Source organism: Carassius auratus, unplaced genomic scaffold (genome assembly GCF_003368295.1).
Source record: "Carassius auratus strain Wakin unplaced genomic scaffold, ASM336829v1 scaf_tig00031894, whole genome shotgun sequence".
Lineage (NCBI taxonomy): Eukaryota > Metazoa > Chordata > Actinopteri > Cypriniformes > Cyprinidae > Carassius > Carassius auratus.
The window spans coordinates 1-22,074 of record NW_020525956.1 but is presented as its reverse complement, the minus strand read 5'-3'; the positions used below and the strand labels follow the sequence as shown (position 1 = coordinate 22,074).

Genomic DNA, 22,074 nt, shown 5'->3' with positions numbered 1-22,074 from the left:
ACATTGAATATTTTGGTTTTTATCACTATTGTCTCCAGAAAAAAATTTAACGGATTTTAAAGGGCCCTATATGTGCTGGATATGCTATAACACTGGAGAACGGAAATGCAAAGCACCCTTCCAGTTAAGAGTCAGACATGACTTGCGTGTCCAGGAAAAACATTTATAGATTTTTTTTAATAAAATATCCAATACCACAAGTGGTTATTGGATATTTTATTTAAAAAAATATATATATTTTTTATATATTTCATTCAGTTGTGTACTAAAAGTTCCCAAGGATTTGGGAAATCCAAGAGAAATTCCAGTTTTAAATAATGACACCTCCCTGGGTCAGTGTCGCCTACCAATAACACAATATCCTCGCCAAACCTCGCTTATGAATACTACGACAACACACATGGAGAAATGCGGACGTTTAAGTTATACCGCATGTAGAACACCACTGTTGTGCATTTATGTTATCACGATTACATTTTGGAAAGTACGAAGAAAAAAAAAACATAGACGTTACACCAACTGAGGCAAGAAGGCATTGGGACAAACACAGAAATAAAACTAGAATAAATATTGCCGTGGCGTTTCCAAAACGGAGAGAGCTTCGCGAAAACCTGGGACTGGACAGATACTCCACTCTCACGTGTGTTTTAATAGACCGGTAAGCAAATATCATCCGTGAAAATTATTTGGTGAAAATAACATCTCCCATTGTTACATGCTCCATCATTGCGTCATCGAGCTCCGCCTCTGTTATTGTTTTGAAAATGCGACCTCTAGTGGCGAAAACTTATATAACTTGTGCCTTTAATACTTTTCAACAACCTAATTCATAATGGGATTTAAACTGCACTCTTGACTTTTGGTCTGAGGTGAACAAAAATGGTGAACACAGCATCTAAAATTTAACTTGCAACCCACCTGAAAAATGTGCATGCTCGCTTTCTTCATCCAATGGGTTTGGCTTACGCCGCCCATGTGACTTGGTCCATTCTAACCTCCAACTGAGACGCGTCGGGCCGGTCCTGCGGGTTCACCGCCAACATGTCCTGCAGAAGCCGCCTGACGCCTTCAGACATGATGCTCCGCGTCTTCTGTGGGATGTTCAGGACCATCTTTGGGTTCTCTAGCAGGGCTTCACCCACCGGGACGATCTCGGTCCCCTGGCGGACGTATGTGCCGAGGAGCTCTCGCTTGGACTCGGCATCGATGAACGTGATCCGCTCAATCATGGCCCAAATGATGATGCCGAGAGCAAAAATGTCCGCTTTGGCAGTGTAGTGTCCCTCCCACACCTCCGGAGCCATGTAGAAGTCGGAGCCGCATGCTGACGACAGCCAGAATTTGTTAATGTTCACCATGTTTTTGTTCACCTGGTTGTCGCCTTCGCTCTCCATGCAGCTGAGTGCCGCGCAAACCTTGCTGAGGCCGAAGTCGGCGACCTTGATGACCGGATCGCCGGATTTCTGCGAGATGAGAATGTTGTCTGGTTTGAGGTCCCGGTGGACGATGTTGTTCTTATGGAGGAAGGCCACAGCGCTGGTCATCTGCTTCATGAAACTACGGTTGGTCCGTGGATCAGGCCGCCGTGAGAGGATGTACTGGTTGAGGTCGCCGCCATCGCAGAACTCCATAACAAACCAAAGATAACATGGTTCCTCTGGGTAACCCAAGATACGCTCACCTGGAAAGATAATAGAATACAGTTAGCGACTCTTCTGCTCACCAAGGCTGCAATTATTTGACTAAAAATGCAGTTAAATCAGTTATATTGTGAAATAATATAACAATTTGAAATAACTTTGTTCCATTACAATATATTGTAAATTGTAATTTATTCCTGCGATCAAATCTGTATTTTCAGCATCATTCCTCCAGTCTTCAGTGTCACATGATCCTTCAGAAATCAATGTAATATCCAATCCAATTGATACATTTTGATAGATTTTTTTATTTTAATATCACTATAGTACTAAGTATAGAGGTACTATAGTACTAAGTATATTTTAGATTTATTTTTATTTTTATATTTAACTATTTTATTATTAGTTAGTTATTTATTAGTATTATTAGTTATTATTAGTTTTTTTTATATTCGTCCTATTCCTTTTTAATTTTGGTTAAAGATTTAGTAATTATATTGTGTGTTTTGTTTATATCTTTATTCTGTTAAATGTCTGCGTAAATTTTTGTTCCTTTTTATTTCCTTGGCAAGTATGTTAGTTGCCTTGGCAAGTAGGTTAGTTATTTTATTATATATATATACACATTTATATTTTTAATTGTAGTTTCTTTCAAGCAATTATTATTATTATTATTTTATTTTTTTGTATGGCTTTATTATTCAACTTTAATAACCCTGGTTAAAATTAGCATTTGTTGGAGGTTAGAGTAAACCACTGATGGCAGATCAAACCCACTCCAAAATCTCCTCATGTGCTTCATTGAGTTATTTGTGCTGAGTCAGACGAAACGGCTCTTTATTGAATGTCGCTGGTTTCTAACTGATAAGCTGCTGTTTCTGGCTCGTTAACAAACTGACATGGTTGTGTTTGATTAATCCCAGTCCTGTTCAAACTACAGCAGCTTTACTGTTCATACTCCGAGCCTTAGAACTAAATTGTTGGTTTAGATAACTCAGACAGGCTAGCAAAACACCAATCAGACGTTAGCTGAGCGGCATGTTTGGAGGCTTTCCAAAGAGCCCCGTATGAGAGTAAACCCTGATAATCTGTCTGTGTTCTGTGATAACCAACATCGCTTAGCTTCAGGAAACAAGGGTTAGGGAAATGCATGGAGAACCGGTGGACTCTGACCCATACAAATGCTGCAAGAACTTAGAAACACTTGGGGAATTTTAAAAACGACAATTTCCAAGTCTCAAAAAATTATATCATGTAATAAAATATTTAAAAGAATCATGAAAAAACAAAATTAAATATCTATTTCCAATTTCTATTTTTTTAAGTTATGCACCACTCTAATATTTTATATTTTTTTAAATGATTGCAATGACATAAAAATGAATCTTGAACATGTGAATGTGTTGTAAAACTTAAATTATTATAATCTTTCCAGGGTGTATTTAGTAAATATTTTAGGTCAATGGCAAAGTTGTGAGCTGTAAATATGTTTACTGACAAAACTGACCTATGATTACAGGTCAAAAATGCAGAATGACTGCTCTGTAATACCCATAAAAACTTTAAAATTCATGAAAATTCATTTATATTGCAGAGTAAATGCACCAATCTACAGCATTCAACGACTCAGATTTTGTTATGGTGCAATGATTTTAAAATAAATCTTGATCCTGTAATCAGTATCAACTGCACAATGACAGTATATTAATAAATCTACTAGAAATACTTAAGGTCAAAGAGCTTTGACTGGCAATACAAAAAAAATAATTCTTGTGATAAATTAAACTGTGATCCATAAATGTGTTTATTAGCCAAATGAGCTAGAAAAATACATTCAAATAACTCCTAAACAAGCCTGTCGCGTCTGGATTAGTTTTTCCATTGTGGACGAGGCCAGTAAATGGTGACACTTACATAACAGGCAGTCAGCACAAAATAGATCCTGCTACTGCTGAGGCCAACCACAAATATAGCACTCGCACGACACCACAAACACGCAACCTCAACACACCAAATCACAAAACACCAACGTCCCATTTCAAGAATTATACACATTATGTGTCTCATTTCCTTTTGTGTGAATATATATATTCACAAATCCCATTTAAATCCATTTTTTATGGAGTACAGATGACTGACTTCAGGATGTGTAAATAATTCATGTCAAAACTATATTCAGGGTTCACGTGCATGGAAATATCAGACGAAAAAATAAATAAATAATAATAATATGATTTCCAGGCCTACTAAAATACAAAATAATAAAATTTTAACAACTAATAAAAATTTATATTTCCAATTAGATTTTTTAAGTTATGCACTAAAACACCTAATGAGCTCAAACTGAACTTTTGAGACTGCAATTACTCAAAAATTAACCTTTATCTAGTAAATTTCTTCAAAAACTACTTGCATTCTGCTCAGTGACAGTAGACTTCAATCTGATTTTGACAGCATGCCCATAGATGACAATATTATTTAATCTACTGGAAAAAGAGACTCAAACTTTGAAAACTGCACACAAAGACTAAAGCATATCGGCAGAAGTGATATTGGCCTATATGGGAGAGAAGGAGTTAATGCATGATGGGTGCTAGAACATGATGTTCCCTCACGCACAGAATGCCTTCTCTTCCTAAGTATAGTGACATGCATTAAAGATGCCCAGTACAGGCATGCATTACATTAAAATAGTGCAATTTGTCATGCTTGCAAAGTTGCATTGCTTTTATGCACCTCAAAAGGCATATGTGCTACAACACTAAACCATCCACTTCTTGTGTTGACACTCAAAAAATATATATATATCAGTTCATATTATGACAACAACATGCAACAGCTCTACAGTTCTTTACCTTTGAGTGAAGTTTCAACTAATCTCAAATACTGTTTGTTTCGTTTGTTCCCGTGGCTCATTTTCTGTGCCATCCCGTTTCTCTGCAGCACGCACTCCTCCAGCTGCACCACGTTCTCGTGCTTCTTCTCCAGGCTCGCCAGGGCCCAGAACTCGGCCAGAGCCAGCTCCACTTTCTCGGGCGCGTCGCAGCGGAGCTTCTTCACGGCCACGCGGGCTCCGGACCTGCGGGCGACGGCCTCGTACACCACACCGTAGCTCCCGCGACCCACCTCCCGGATCAAGCTATACCTGGGCGTCTTGAGGAACACGGCGGGATGGAGACTGTCACGCTTGAGGAAGCCCGTGGAGAAACAGTCCTCCTCCTCCATGAGCTCCTCGTCGTCCTCGTTGGTCTCCACAGGCAGCGGACGCAGGACTTTACCTTCATCCCGCCTCATGTGTGTGCTGGGCGGCTTGGCTCGCTTGCAGCTCCGCCGGAGGCGCGCTAGTCTCCCCTGTGTGCCGTTGCGCAGCTCCATGAGTTTATTACCCCCTGTGTTAACATATGTTTCGGGGCAATAATCCTATTTTTCATAACGTCTCTGAAAAGCTGCGGGAGTTGTCACTTTTGGGGAAACTCGACAGGTTTGTTTGTGTCTTTTTGTCACTTCCTCCATCAAACGTCTCTGACTGACATAAACAACATCAACTCGAGCGGGGAGGGGGCGTGGCAACAGCGGGCTGTTCCATTTCATTCATAAGACGGGGGAGGCGTGTCACAAATGCGAACAATTTTCCTAGTTTAAACACCATTTAAACGATTTATTCGCAGAATGTGTTTAAAAATATACGAATACCAAAAGCAATACTATTTAAGGTGTTTTGTTCTTCATATTCTTTCCCCCCAAAATGTATACATTTAGTAAGAAGTTAATCGTTCCGCCCAAGCCTATGTGTGACCTTTTACTGTCTATGTGTGTGACCCTTGACCACAAAAGCAGGCATACAGGAGCTGGTTGTAAAATTAGAATATCATCAAAAAGTTTATTTCACTAATTCCATTAAGAGTTTTGGATTTTCCTTAGTTTTCAGTTATAATCAAAAAAGTTAAAAGAGATTTGAAATTTAAGTTTATTTGATGTGTTAAGAACAAATACTGTTACCTGTTATACTTTTTGGTAACAGTTTTTTTTTATTTCTTTAACTATAATTAAATTAGATTTATGCTACTATGCTTCATGTATTTCATTTGTTAAGAAAAATGTTCATTAAATTGTGGGCCCCTTTTTATATTATAAATCAGTGGTGTCATACATTTATTATTGATTCGAAAAAAGTACAAGCCAGGAAGTACAATAGAATAAACAAAATACATAATAATAATAACTTAATAATAATAATAAAATAATGTCAAATGAAAAGATAGAAATAAAGTTAAATAAATGCATTCAAATGTTTGTCACATTTTACAGTTTCCTATTTCTCTCTCTCTCTCTCTCTCTATATATATATATATATATAGCCCCTATATGTAAATTAAATGCAAACGTTAATGTAAACACACCCAGCATCATTCTGTAGTTAATATGCAAATTAGGGAGATCCCTTGTACACCTCCAAAGGGGCGGGGGAATGAATGGCATATTTGCGTTGAATTAAACATTTATGCGGGTTAAATTCAGCAAACATTTTTTAAGCCTATGAAAAGACTGGGTCTCGATCGTTGTGAGTTGTTGCGCGGTGCTCCGTCCTCTGCTGCGTGGGTCTGCACGTGAGAGGAAAGGTGGCACGTGCGGTACAGCATGTACCCGCACGCAAGCACGCACGGACAGACCCTGACGTCATCAGGGGGCTGCTTCTTTATGCCAGTATATACTGCTTTGTCCTTCAGTATATGCTTCGTTTTTGTTTTAGTTGTTCCATCACAATACGTAACACAAAACGTTACACTTTCTGTTACAACAAATGTTCTTTGAATGTTAAAGTTAATTATAGGTTAATTAATTCCTTCATATTCAAAAATGTTCACAAATAAACATGGTAATTGTCTTTTGCATATCAGTCATAAAGCCATGGTCGTTGTCGTCATCGTCCATATTTGGATAAATGGGAGTTGTAGAATTATATAAAATAAAAAAAGTGTATAAAACAAACCATTCATTTTATATATATGTTCTATAAATCTGATGCAATTTATTTTATTTATTTAGTTATTATTTCTAAAAACGTCATTCAGTTTGTCGTTTATTTAATAAATTATTTTAATTTCAAATCATTAACAAAAATCTTAAAAATAAATTTGCCAGTGGATTTATTATTATTATTATTATTATTATTATTATTATTATTATTATTATTTTATTTTGTCTCATATGTAAATGCAGTAAATTTAATGATGTTTCTCATTCAAAGTTTGATATTTGGTGCAAGTGTTGCTAAAATGGGTGTCCTCTGAATAAATAAATATCTAGATTAGAAAAGACTCAATTTGTGATTAGCTTAAGAAAGACTGAACTATGATTTTTAGCTTCTACAAAGAAAATAGTTTATTTTCTCTGTGATTTAGTGTGAAAAGTAAAATAACTGTGTCTTATGTGAGACAGAAGAATGAAATCAATTCCATTGATTTCTCCAAAGCACAAAGCTGGAGAATGGACAGAAAAAATATCATGTCTTTCAATAAACAGCTATGTAATTGAATTCAAACACCAGGGGGCCGAGCTCCAGAGTTTACAGCTTTAATTGCTGCCCACTCAATGCCAGTGATAGTTTCAGGCTGAAACAAGACGGCTGAAGATCAAATCACAAGCGCGCCGCTCTCACATCATTAAATTCTGCCTCTCCTCCTCACGTTTAGAAATTACACTGAAACACTTCAGGCATTTCAGCAATTTGATTGCATTTCCCTGTGACTCACCAGCTTGTTAACAGAACACCATCAATGGCCATTGTTTGTTTTTTAGGTCATTCTGACTGCAGCTTGCTCTTGACCCTCCAAAGCCTTCGTTGGTTCTTACTGTAGGCAGATTTTTCTTTTTTTCTGCTCAAGTTTCAGGGTCACAGTATTTTATGACTCACATGCCTCTCTTTCTCCTCTTTCTCCATCATTCTCTTGTACACACCACACAATGCATCATGTCGCCTCAAGTTGCCACGGCAACATGAAGGACAGCATAGTTTTTTTTTACAAATATAAATGAAAAAAACACGCAAGCAGCTTCACAACAACATGCTTGTGTTCATCTTTGGAAACGTAAAAAGCAGACCTGATATATCAATTACCCACTAATATATATATATATATATATATATATATATATATATATATATATATATATATATAGATAGATATATAGATAGATATATATAATGTATGGTAACAAAGAAAAAATTACTAGAAAGACTGTAAATTCGGTGTAATAATAATTCATTTTATTTATGGGCGCCTTTCAAGACACTCAAGGACACCCTACAATTATAAAATACATAATTAAAACAGAAGAAAAACAAACAAACAATACAATACAACACTATAACAATAATATGAAGAAAAAGTAATACCCAATCACTAAACTAAAACTATTATGTATGTCCTGAGGTAGAGTACTCCAAATAGTCAGAACAATACAACTAAAGGCTCTACCTCCCATGATAATCACACGTAAAGATGATATAAGAGTCACAGAAGCAGAAGACCTGAGAGATCGAGTAGGTGAATACACATGGAAACCAATGAAGGTGCCTTAAAACTGGAGTAATATGCTCTTTCATCTGTGTTCGTGTAATGAAACAAGCCACTGAATTCTGAACCATCTGAAGTTTACGTGAAACACCACTGAGAAGAGAATTTCAGTAATCAATTCAATACGTAACTAATGCATGCACAAGGACAGTAGTACCATTAGCAAAAGTGGTGCTAGAAGACGACTGATATTTCACAGATAGTAATGTGCTGACCGTGTAATATTATTTACATGTGCCTCAAGGATGACACCCAGGATGACAAGGATGACACCCAGACTCTTAACCTGAGAGGAAGAGATAACAGAATCATCAATAGTAAGTGTAAAACGTCCACGGTTATGCAGTTTTGATTAAGTACTTAAGAATTCAGTCTTCTCATCATTAACTTTGAGAAATTTGCATGTAAACCATGATTTCATTTCAGAAAGATATAGTAAAAGGGAAGAATATGGTAATACTGAATTGGGCTTCAAAGGCATATACAGTTGAGCTGGGTGTCATCTGCGTAACAGAGAAAGTTTATATTTAATTTATGGAAAATCTGTCTTAGAGGCAATAAATAAATAATGAACAAAAGAGGGCCCAAAACTGAGCCTTGAGGCACACCACTGGTTATCTGAAATATCTGCGATTTAAATTTTTTTTATCTGAACGAACTGAGTCCGACCAGATAAATATGATTTAAAACAATCAAGGGGGATACTAGTGATTCTGATAGAAATCAACCTCTCCAACAAAATACTATGTGAGATAGTGTTAAAAGCTGCAGTTAAATAAAGAAGAATGAGTATTGATAAAAGTCTAGAATCCACAGCCAGTAACAAGTCATTTGTGACTTTAATAAGTGCTGTTTCCGTGCTATGATATGGACGATTGACAGACTGAAATTGCTCAAACTAGTTATTCTCCATTAAATGAGCATGTACCTGCTGAGCGACACCCCCATAGGCTAAATTAAATGTGCACATTTTAATTACATTTTTAACATGATTCAAAATTATATATATTTACGATTTCTAATATTTGTATAGGTTTAAAAAATGTATTTCAATGTAGAAATTGTATATGATTATTTTTTAATTATTGTTCTTGGATCAGCAGAATACTCTTGTAATAAAGTAATGGTGGCCAGGACAGATTTTAAGTCTCAATTCTGCTTAAAAAGATCCAAAAACTAATCCTTGTTTACATTAAATAAGTCTTTTATTTAAAAAAGAAGGTTTAAATTTTGAAATGGAAGAATGAATTGTTTCTTTTAAACTTTCTTCTTTTAAAATATACTCAATTAAACTTAAGCTGTACAACTAATATACATAGTCTAATGACTAATATACTAATATAACTAATATAGTGACTAATATAAGTCACCATGAATAAATTATGATTTTTAAGTTTTTTTTTTTTTTTTTTGCTGCAAACATTTGTATCATGTAGTGAACCACATTTCCTATTTAACATAATGGAGCGAAAAACAAGATCTTATTCATTGGTTACTTTTACAACCCACTCAGCCGGAGCTGGACAGACTCATGAACGTATGACGTATATACAGTACATGTAGTTTGGGTATTGCAATGGATTGATACAGCAGCTGAGCCTCACACAGGGAAGGATGAGAGCACTGAAGGTATAAAATGAAAAGCTCAGTGACCTTCAAATGAACACTGATAAAGAGACAGCTCTTCTTCAAGCTCTGACTAGATTCAAAAGGGAGAATCAAACAAAAGATAATTTTTACCCAGAATCCCACTCTCAGTAACCATACAAATTTATCAATACATTAAGATAATTATAAAATGTGCTCATGTTGTGCTTTCACATAAAATAAGTAATTTATCCTTTACTAAAGAAAGCTTTTCCAAGATTCTCATTAACCTGTGACACCTGCTAATTATAATTATAATTTATAACTAATTAGCCCAAATCACATCAATTAGCCAATTATGGTGTTGCATGTCAATATAAATAAATAAAAACATTTTTGCTGTTGCAAGAAATGCATGATTATTATTATTTTTAAATAACGAATATACTGTATAATATTTTTTTTAACCCTCTTGTAAACAGCACTACAATTAGATAAAAAGAGAAGAGTAAGGGAGCAAGGTACTAAAATAAAAAATGCTTGTAAATCTAGATAGGGATGTAAAAAAACTCTTTATGGTTTCAAACTGACTCTGAGTATTAATAAAGCAATAACACAACTATCAGGCTAGGCTTCACGATAACTCACTTAATATAAGGCCAGATTAAATTCCAGGCTAATTTCCATATTCATATGACTATGTGACTGTGGGCGGTGCTGCTCGGTATTGTCTTGGGCATTGTCTGTTACCCTGTGATTAACGGTGACCGGTGCCTGGCGCCTCCTTCTGTCTGAACACAGAACTGCACTTTGTGAGTCTGTCACGAACATGAGCTTCAGACAGAAGTGATGTGTAACTCGTCTACAAATAAAAATCAACTGATAAGCACCACTAGACGCTCTAGTTCTGAATCAAAAGACACATTTGCGCAGATTTCTTTAATAACACACAAAAAAGTGTAACAGATATAAGTGAAAAACTAAACTAAATAAATCAATAAATTACAGAACTAATACCTGTCTCTGTGACTGATTTAGGCTTTGTAAACAAACAAAAAAAATAGTCTGAGAAAAGACCCAGAAATGCGACTGTCAATCATTGTGTGACATGGCTTTAGAGGGGGTCGCTGTGATTTTGCCAAGACATGTTCCTGGATCAACAGTACTGTCCAAAAATACAGACTTAACTCAATCCCTGCCCTAAACCTAACCTCACCCATAATTTATTCCTTTAATCAGGGGGAAATTATGGCTGATTAACAAGGGTGTAAAAGCACCTAACCCTGATAGTAAGCCTAAAACAGATATTTCCTGAAATGTTATCCCTCAAGTCTGATTGGTTAATTTGAATGTTGTTCCAGGATCATGATGCACTTAGATTATGCATTTTCCCATTCTTTTTATATATATATATATTGGCCATGCCATGGCCTGTAGGAGGGACATCAACAACCGCTAGGGGGGGCACGGCCCTCGAATGCCCCACCACAGCGCTGGCCCTGATGTCCAAACTGACTCAAATGATTCGCGAACCCGCTCCGAACCAGCTCCGAACTCCCTAACTGATTCAAATGATTCGCGATCCCCAAACTGACTCAAATGATTCGCGAACCTGCTCCGAACTCCCGAACGGACTCAAATGATTCGCGCTCCGAACTCCCGGACTGACTCAAATGATTCGCGATCCCGCTACAAACTCCCAAACTGACTCAAATGATTCGCGAACCCGCTACGAACTCACGATCTGACTCAAATGATTCACGCGCCGAACTCCCGGACTGACTCAAATGATTCGCGAACCCGGTACGAACTCCCGATCTGACTCAAATGATTCGCGCTCCGAACTCCCGGACTGACTCAAATGATTCGCGAGCCCGCTATGAACTCCCGATCTGACTCAAATGATTCACGCTCCGAACTCCCAAACTGACTCAAATGATTCGCGAGCCCGCTATGAACTCCCGATCTGACTCAAATGATAAGTGGTGTCAAAAGTATTGGCATTCATTACTCAAGTAGAAGTATAGATACTAGGGTTTAAAAAGACTTTTGTAGAAGTTGAAGTATCAACTCAAGCTTTTTACTCAAGTAAAAGTGTAAAAGTACAGGTTTAAAAAACTACTTAAAGTATAAAAGTAAAAGTAATGTGAGGGAAAAAATGCCATTAAGAACAAAAGCTTGGGCCGTGCCACAGGGGCCTATTGTGCACTACCCCACCTCCTCAAAAAAAAAAAACATTTTTCTAAAGGCCATAATGAATATAATGTTATATTAAAATGTTCATGTTGAAAAATTTGGGATGCACTATAGGCTACCTCTTTCAAGCCGCATATATGCCCATTGAAAATGAACGCATTTTAGTACAATGCAAATACATTAAAGTACTAGAGATATGATGACTAGTTGCCAGTAAGTATTGTTATGGTGCAAAAAGTCAAACTTCAGAGGCTTGTCATCAATAACCTTTAATGGAATGTAAATGTACATCCAAGCTTAGCTGCAGGAATCTCGAGGGCAATGGACAAGAACAGTGGTACAGGCTTAGTAACAATTACACTTCTAAGGTTGTCTATATACAATAAACATTATAGTGCTGTCAAAATGAATGATCAATCCAAGTGAGTAATCAAAACTAAAAATGAAAGATAACTCATAATCCTGATACCTTCTTGATTGATAGCTTCTTGTATTTGGTACATACGTCTGCTATGTCCAGTGTGGGAGGGGTAACGAGTTACGAAGTCGGTAAAGCCTACTTATCACAACATTGTCAATCGCGTCATCAATCGCAAACGATGATTTATTAAAACGTCTCGCTACCGAACTACCTACAATAGCTTAATTTGCGAAGGAAGAAGAGAAAGTACTCATTTGGTAAATGAGCCAGTGAGAAATAATAACTTTTAAGTAAGGTCCAGTGCCTTTTCGATACTTTTATAATAGTACCGGTGCCTAAACGGTGCCTAAACCAATACTTAAAAAAAAAGAACCACAAAAAAATACTATGGATAACATTACAGAACATTACAAATATTTGTAATGGCTAAAAAATGTAATTTACAATCTGGGTCATTATTTAATACAAAAGCACACATAATGTTTCTACTGTATCTCTGTCACTCACTCTGATATTTAGTTAAGATGAGTGCTGTCTGTCACTGTCTTTAATCAGTTCTGTGAATTACTGTATGCTCATTCTTTATAAAGTAGCTACAATGTCGTTTTTAAAATACAGTACTGTGCAAAAGTCTTATGGAAAAGAAAAAAATAGTATTTTCACCCCAAAAAAGGGTTTTAAGCCAGTTATTTATATCTTTTGCTGCAGTGTGTCAGTAGGAAATATCAGTTTGCCATTCATTTTAATAATAATCTAGTGCGATTTTGAATGCACAAGCAGTTTGACAACTGATATTTTCTACTGACACACTACAGCAAAATATATAAAAAGCCGAACACCATTCTTTTAAGTGAAAATACTAACGTGCCTGACTTTTGCACAGTAGTGTATGTATAAAGTACGTATGATTAAATTAAGTATATTTAAATAAGTGTAATTAAAGTATGTGTTCGTTGTGTTAAGGGCTAGATTGTCGCTGGAGGAAAGGCTGTGGTGTGATGAGCTGTGACAAGCGAAAACTTTACAGTAGATGAGAAAGCGACTGCTTCTTCGTGACCTTTTGTAAACCGTATTTATGACAAAAAACTGACATTCTAACAATCTATCGATAAACACACACCTTGTGTCCTCTGTCTCTGTTTGAGCTCACGCTGCTCCGCCGCGGTCTGCGGATTGAAGAGCGCGCTGAAAGACGGGGAGGAGACCGGTCTGACGGTTTCATATGAAATTTAAACGAACTGACTCTGAGGCGATCGGATACCGGTTCCATACCCAACCCTACTTTTAAGAAATATATTTTTTGATAAACAAACCCAAAACTGTCTATGTCCTTGCTGGAGTGTGATGTGATCTGTGTCATATGTGCAGGTGCGATGTCGGAATGATGTTTATACTTTTCATCAAACCACAATCCAATTCACTCGGATGGCGCGATTTATCTGGATAGGGTTTTTTTTTTTTTTTTTTTTAATGATGACAAGCCGGACTGAAAACAAGCTGAAATGAAATAGCAGTAACAAAGCTATTTTTTAAAATGTAAGGAGTAGAAAGTACAGATACTTGGATACTTGCGTGAAAATGTAAGGAAGTAAAAAGTCGGCTGAAAAATAATTACTCGAGTAAAGTATAGATACCCCAAATTTCTACTTAAGTACAGTAACGAAGTATTTGTATTTGTATTGTATTTGTATTTGTACTTCGTTACTTGACACTTCTGCAAATGATTCATGCTCCGAACTCCCAAACTGACTCAAATGATTTGCGAACCCGCTCCGAACTCCCGAACTGACTCAAATGATTCATGCTCCGAACTCCCGATCTTACTTAAATGATTCGCGATCCCCGAAATGACTCAAATGATTCGCGAACCCGCTCCGAACTCCCGAACTGACTCAAATGATTCATGCTCCAAACTGACTAAAATAATTCGCGAACCCGCTCCGAACTCCCGAAAGGACTCAAATGATTCGCGATCCCGCTGCGAACTCCCAAACTTAATCAAATGATTCTCAAACCAGAACACACTCACAGTGATATTACACTGCTACTCGTGTAATATTGTTCATATATATAATCCTTTAGTGGTTAACAGGGACAAAAATACTACATTATACATTATACAATACTACAAATACTACTTTACATCCAGCTAATTTTCTTTCTTATCCTCAGAAATATGAACCAGAAGATGCACTCCAGTCACTGTTCCCTGTCATGTTCTCCTTGAACCGTGGGCACCCAGTCCTGCTGCGTTGGAGCAGAGCGCTTTTGTCCTCCTTCCGGAAACGCCAGAAAGCTTTCAGCCTCCACGCATATATACAATGACTCCATGCTGCTTATGAGACCCAGAGAGCTCGACCTGTTATAAACGCTGATCTGAGATTACAACCGATATGTGTAGCATGTCAATGACAATCTCAAAGCTGATCTCAGATCAGGTCTGTGGCAGAACAAGTGACGGATTCCGATCTGAATTATTTCTCAGCATACAGACAAACTGAAAGAAAGGAGTTGATGTTTATGTTTAAATAAATATGAAGGGAGGCAACAGCATTATGCTATTGGTTATTCGCAAAATAAAACATTCACCATTATTAGGCCTAAAGCTCAGATAAGGTGTGTAATGCAGTAAAAATATTTTGCTAATGTTCATTCAATTATGAAAACGTTATTTCAAAATGTTCTCTGAACATTCAAAACATTCATTTAGCAATGAAATAATAATTTTCTTTTCAAAGAGATATTTCAGTATGGAACGGTATGAAACAATTTGGAATGTTACTTTTGAATTTCAACTGAACAAGTACAAAATGTTAGAAGCACATCCAACCGAAACATTTTAGAAAAAAAAAAAAAAAAACGTTCCATGAATGATGTATAACATCAGAGAACATCAGCCCAGACAGCTCTGAACAAACATTTTATGAATGTTACTCAAAGAATGCTTGTTCATAATGTGAGAGACCCTTACCAGGATATTAGTCAATGTTATGAGAACATTCCCTGTTAGCTGGGAAGGAAGTAAAAGAAGCAAAGTGTGTGGCGAGCTCCTGAAAAACGTTCTGACAGCTTATCTGCCTGTCCTTTCGTCCTTAAACTTATCCTTCAATGTGCCTGTCTGTGCAGTGACTCTGAAAAAACCACAAGTATAAAGACGAATGACGTGTTTCTGTGTATGAATAGCTCTTATTTTCACATGAGGAATTAGTACAGTAGAAAATGACCTTGGTCTCCAAAGATACGGCAGAAAAAATCCAGCGTATAAGTAACTAAGACAGATTGACTTCGGAGTCATCAAATCAGAACTTAAAACAGAGACTCCGCTTCTGCCTGATCTTCAGCTGATCTCACTCAATAGCATTCAGTGCTGGAGAAGATCCTTTAAAAGTAGCTAATTTGCTCCTTATTTAATGTGCTAAGTTAAATGACTTGTCAAATTGAAGTTCACTTAATTTGTTTTGAGACTACATGAATCATTTTTGCTGCATTAACTCAAACTGCATGGGTGGATGTACCACTCACACCAAAGAAGTTAACTGTTATATATAACTATTTTATTACTACACATTTTTTATTAACAAGAAATACCTTTTATCGTGTAATGTTTTATAAAATGTTGTTTTATTAGTGCATCTACTTTTAATTTAAAGAAGTTAAACTACTGTCAAAAAGCTATACCTACAAAACAAGCAAATGCATTTATCTTTAAAGCGAACTTATGTAACAGGTTTTAATTCATATTTTGCTATACAGAATAAGAAAAGGTTAAACTGGGACGAATCTGTGCACATTTCCCCCCGGCATTTTTTATGTGATACCAATAAGCACATTTTATGAACACATTTTCATTTCACAAACTGTTCCTGATAAAGCATGCATTCATTATTTCCAGGAATTGGTGCTCAGGAAATCTGATTTTGGACCATCAAAAAATCCTAAATCTCTGGTACACAGGTCTAAACCATGTTTCTTGCATTGAGGTTTTGCAGGTCATGTGATCATATATGGTGTAAGTACTTTACATCTCTATTGTATTTGTGTAAATGGACATGGGTGTACAGAAAAAAAAGCATATTAAGCACTTTAGAACATTATGAAAAAGGACTAAAATAGCTCCATTCATCTGCTTATTCAAAAGCAGTGTGTGATCAGGTCTTTGCAACGTTTCATATGTTTCAAGTCCTTTTCTGAGATGTATTTTTATCAAAATGAATCACTGCAAACATTGTCATAATGTCTCTCTGAGCTCTTGAAAAACACTGAATTTGCCTAATGCAGTACGTCACACGGTATCGTGGATCTATTTACCAAGCTGTGAAATAAATAAGCTTGCGTCTTCTCGTTTCACCTGTTAATGCTGCTCCAGGCCTGTCAGGCCTTGAGAATGAGTCGGGGGTTATGGGATGTAATTACAAGTTAAAAGTTGCAACTCCCACAGTAATTATTTATGGCAACAACACAATTATCCCTGCTGCTATGGTTACGATCACACCATGCAGGAGAAAGTTCAGGTGCAATTCATTCTTAAAGAGATAAATGTTTCCCCCACGTTGGCTTTTACGTCATGGATTTGCTGCTTTCAAAACTCATTACAGACTCACTAGTTAATCGTGTGAGAAGGACAGTAGCAACAGGTTACAAGTAATCAGTAAACAGAGAACAGGTTTGCTTAGAGTAGAAGTATGTTTTAAAATGTCAATGCAAATCATCCAATAGTTATATATTTAAGAAATTATTGTTTAAACACTTTAAGAAGATAGTTCGTAGTACTTAAATGAATCAGTGAGTTTGATTCTTTTGAATCGGATTCTTTTGAATTCAGTTGAATCTGATCGAACTTAATTCAAAAGAATAGTTATTTACTTAAATAAATGTCATTTGAATGGCTGAAGAAGATACAGATTGTAGTAAATAAAATACCTGACTTTGAATCAGTTGTTTGGATTCAGATGAGAATGATTCATTTGAATTCTGTGGAATCAGATGTTTTTGTTTCAGATTAAAGAAGAGGGAATCAGTTTGTTTGGATGGTTCGTTGAATTCAAAGAATCTGATTCAATTGTATTCAAATTAAAAACAAATTGAATCAGATTCCTTTGGATTCAATGAACCATCTGAACAAACTGATTGACTAATATGGTTTAGAGATTCATTTGAAGCTCTTCTATAGGCAGTTTATGCTTTTGATTTTATTGAAAAATGCTTGTCTCAATGTAGACCCTCATTTTTTGTAATATGATCTAACACATTTTAGAAGCTACAATATACTTTTGATAGAATGATTCATTTGAAGTTCTTTGAGGCACCTTATGGTTTCAAATTTATAGCAAAATATGTTAATTCTAATGGAGATCCTAATTTTCGTGATATGATCTAACTGATGTATATTTTAAAAGTTATTGCCCACTTGAGAAGCTTCAGTGTACTTTGTTGCCTTGCTAAAGTATACAAAAGTACAGCTAATGACTTTTTCAGAAGCGCCACGTGCCTATAATTTAGCTGTGTTTAGTGACCATGCATCTTCCTAATTAATAATTATAAATGCAACATAATGGTTCTGTTCCAAGACCTAGTGATCTTCTCTGTTGTCTGCTGTCAACATAGGCAGCTGCCTGAAATCCACAAGCAATGCATTTAATCTATCACTAGGATAGCGCCATTAACACACTATTTTTATAATATATTTCATATTGAGGCTAATTGCAGACACTGTTCACATCTCATGTGCACAACATTTAAAAGCATTGTAATAGGACGATTTGAAATGTAAAACAGGATGTTTCCATTTGTAATGACTCAGGATTTACATGCTTTCGTTTCCAGGTTACTGGGAAGGATAAACACTGACAGTAGAAAGGTAGAGTATATAAAACAGTGTTCACTGATGGGCCCGCATAGATAATTGAGTATTGTGTTTGAACAAGTCCCAGCATTAGATTAATGATTTATTCAGGACAGAGCTGGTATACACGACACACTTCTGTCCTCCAGGATTGTGTGGAAGAATGTACCAACTTTCAGACTCCGGCATTAATGCACTGCAGTTTTGTCATCGGAAGTTTTAAATAATCACATTCATTGAAGCATGATGGATTCTGATTGGCTGTGTGTTTTTTTTTTAAAGGGGTCATGTTTTTTTTATATTGTACTATTTTGTGAGTTCCATTTATAAAGAGGTTCTTTTTTTTTACATCAGAAAAACTAATTAAGACGTAATTAGCTATTTTCTGTCCTGTTTTTAATCCCTCTCATATGGGCGTGCAGATTGTAGACTCCCAAGTTAAAGCCCACTGCTATGATTGGCTAACATTTGTGTACTTTTGACAGTGTGCATACATTCCTCATAAATAATTGCTAAAAGTGTGATTGCATCATATTGCTGTTGACTACATCTTTTATTAATATTTCTGAGAATGGCTGCCATATGCACATGAGTGACGTGACATACAGTCAAGTATGGTGACCCATGCTCAGAATTCATGCTCTGCTTTTAACCCATCCAAAGTGCACACACACAGCAGTGAACACACACACCGTGAACACACACCTGGAGCAGTGAGCAGCCATTTATGCTGCGGCGCCTGGGGAGCAGCTGGGGGTTCGGTGCGTTGCTCAAGGGCACCTTAATTTCGGCGTAGACCTGCGCATTGCCTCTCTCCTAAGTTACATGCGTAAATCAGTGGGCGGGGCTAAACAGGCAGTGACTTCATCTTCTTCTGCGGAGGCGGTGCTTATCTACACTATTACATCATAGAGTGTCACATTCCACATGCTGTCTGCCCAGTCTCATGAAAATGTGTATAAACAGTATTCTAAAAACAAACAGAAAATCGTGCTATTGATACTCAGAAATGGACTTTGGCGTGCATATAATATCAAAGACAATGGAATACCTTTCAAGGGACTTTCGTCTCAATCAGCTCCTGAGCTCATGAATCAGTATATCCTGTACATGAATTCGGTCATTCGGTTATTTCAGGTTAACGTTTTTGTGGTGCATTGTGGGATTTTTCAGGGTGAGTACATTCCACTAATTGCGTATCATATGCACGCCAAAGTCAATTTCTGTGTTTAAAAACGCTAAATCGAAACATAAACTTGTGCTATTGCTATGTACTTTCGGGTAGATTAAGCAGACTAGTCCACTTCAGTAGGCTATTAGCTGTTTTTAGAGTAGCTATTTACAAAGTTGTGAGTTCTGAAACCTTTAAGGAGTTTTTGTAGTAAGACAAAAGTAGTAATTTTTGGCTCATACACTTGAACTTCTTCTGGGAGGAGAGAAGATTAATTTGTGCATCCTCCATGACAACCTAAATTAATCGTTTTTTTTCTTTTCTTTTCTGTTCTTTTTTTTTTTTTGGTTCTTTGGCAACAAGCAGGAAGATCAACATGTCCAAACGAGCTCAGGAGACTAACACACATACCGTTAGGTGAGGTTGCTTAGAAACTGCCATTTATTCATTGAAGATGAAGACTGACAGCGCGTGACTCTCACCGCATCTCATCTCATAGCTCCAGTTCTCACAGAGATGAAGAGTTAATGCTGAGGTGTTCAGATCTGAGCTGGTAACTAAAACTTATAGTGTTGAACACAGAATGTACACAAACTTATTTAGCTTGAACCACCCAAAATTGGTTAAAAAAAAGAAAAAAAAATTAAAAAAGAAATCGTCCCCTTTCATTGTATAGGCTAATAATTGTATAATTTACTGATTGTTAGCTAGCACTTGTATTGTGTAAAATAAAATACAAATCCACATAACAGGAAAACGATAGGCTACAACAAAACTTAAAAAACATCAGATTTAACACTTAATTATAGATTTGCATAGGCTATAACATGCATACAAAAATTTTAATAAATTATAAAAAAAAATTAGTCTTCTGTTTAAGATTGTTTGAGTGCAAAAACGATTCAATGTAGCCGATTCATTAGACACGAGTCATCATAATCAAAATGTATTTCCACGGCACTCTTAGATCTGCAGCCGTCTTTCCTTGACTCTCCCAATACACGCTGAATGTTGGAGTTCCGGATACTGATCGTTGTGCAGAATGACCGGAACATCCATTAACTCCGGGAGGTTAACGGAGGAAGACAACTCTGGAAACGAGGGCCTTGCTCTCGTCTGGATATTGCGTATTTTAAAGAACCGTGATTTATGGCACTGCAAATATTGTTGAATTGGAATGAAATCTAAAAAAAGAGCTGCGGTCGTTGAAAAGAGACAAGCCTGCAGCCTTGAGCTAATACTGCAACTCAAGTAATACAAGTTACCCCTGGCGCATCCTCCTCTTCAAACTTCCTAACCTTATACAGCATATCCATATCATGATTTTTTTTTTTTTTGAAACCATGCCTAACCCTTTTCTGTTAGGCTATAGCTCATTTCGTTATTGTTTATATTATTATTATTCCCGAAACGCTGCAACATCGCGTGGGAGGGGCCAGTCAGTCAAATAGCTCGTCGTTCTCATTGGTTTGTTCAGGTGGCTGTGTGAATAAAAGTATGGAGACTGAGTCCAAGTAAGAGCAAACCGTAGATGGATAAAGAGTGACTCTATCAAAGGACACGAGAACAAAGAAGTTTCAGCCAGCTTTCACCAAGTGATCGCCTTGACGCTTGGAGAACAAGAAGCTCTGTAGGTACTCAAGGTAACAGAGGAGATTTTGTGTTGGCACACGTGCCTCAAAAGGTTTTGGATGTTAAACTGGTAAGACAAAGACATAAGCAACCTAGAAAAAGAAGACGTCAACCATTATAGATAAATTGTTGAAAAACCTCAAACACCTCCCAGCAGTGTAGATTATATGAGGAAGATAGTGCACTTAAAGCTTGTTTTCTTCTCTCGTACCGCAGGAATCGCTGTAGATGATGGAGTGGTATGTTTTGGTGTTGATGCTGAGCTTGCCAAGCTTGAGTCAGGCAGATTGTTCAGAGCAATGCATGAGATGCGCGCAACAGATCTCCGACCTGGACTCTGCAGTGAACCGCTTGGTGAGATTACGCCTTTTTTCACTCTCTCATACTATTATATATATGAAAAATAGAAAAGTCTCGCTGCAATAGAAATATTTTAAACTTGAGAAATAGTCGCTTCCTTTGTCATTAACAAATACACTGGGCGCATCCCGTTTGGAGCGCGTGCATTCAGCACCATGGAGAGCGCGACAATAGCGCGCTCGTTGATTATCATATTGGAAAAACCTATACTGAAAAAATAGTACATATTAGATAAGCCGATAGCTACAATCAAGATTTAAATGTTTTTAAAGATAAAACGCCACTTGTGGAACTTGAAAACTTTATGGCATCAGACAATAAGACCTTCGAATTGGTTCTTATATTAATGTTCATTAAGAGCAAACTTATAAAAAGATAAAAGTTTCTTCAAACAACCATCTTCTAATCAATAGATATTTTGGATCTGTGGAGTTCTCGTATTAGATTCTTTTTGATTTAAAAAGTCCCATGCGTTCAAGTTTAGGTTCTGCAGAACGTTGCTTCTAAGTTCTCTATGTGACGCTTTTATTTAAAAACAAAACAAACAAACGTTCTTTTTTGGAACGTCGGGTCTCAGAATGTAACGGAGTCAGTCTTAAACCTACTTTTCTTTCTGCAGACTTGCACTTTAGAATGTGAAGGAGCCG

General features: G+C 36.7%; 1 protein-coding gene and 1 long non-coding RNA gene across 2 annotated transcripts; one reads left to right on the top strand and one right to left on the bottom strand.

Annotated features, from left to right (window-relative positions):
- Positions 1-235: 235 nt before the first annotated feature.
- Positions 236-5,348, bottom strand: LOC113080634 (serine/threonine-protein kinase 35-like). The gene is made up of 2 exons (XM_026252795.1): positions 4,496-5,348; positions 236-1,681 (listed from the first exon to the last, which is right to left on the bottom strand). The coding sequence occupies exons 1-2, from the start codon at positions 5,013-5,015 to the stop codon at positions 963-965; spliced, it is 1,239 nt and encodes a 412-aa protein (XP_026108580.1). The 5' UTR covers positions 5,016-5,348; the 3' UTR covers positions 236-962.
- A 15,678-nt stretch (positions 5,349-21,026) lies between these two features.
- Positions 21,027-22,074, top strand: LOC113080633 (uncharacterized). Its single transcript, XR_003281918.1, has 3 exons — positions 21,027-21,078; positions 21,284-21,421; positions 22,047-22,074. It is a non-coding gene; the product is annotated as an uncharacterized LOC113080633 (long non-coding RNA).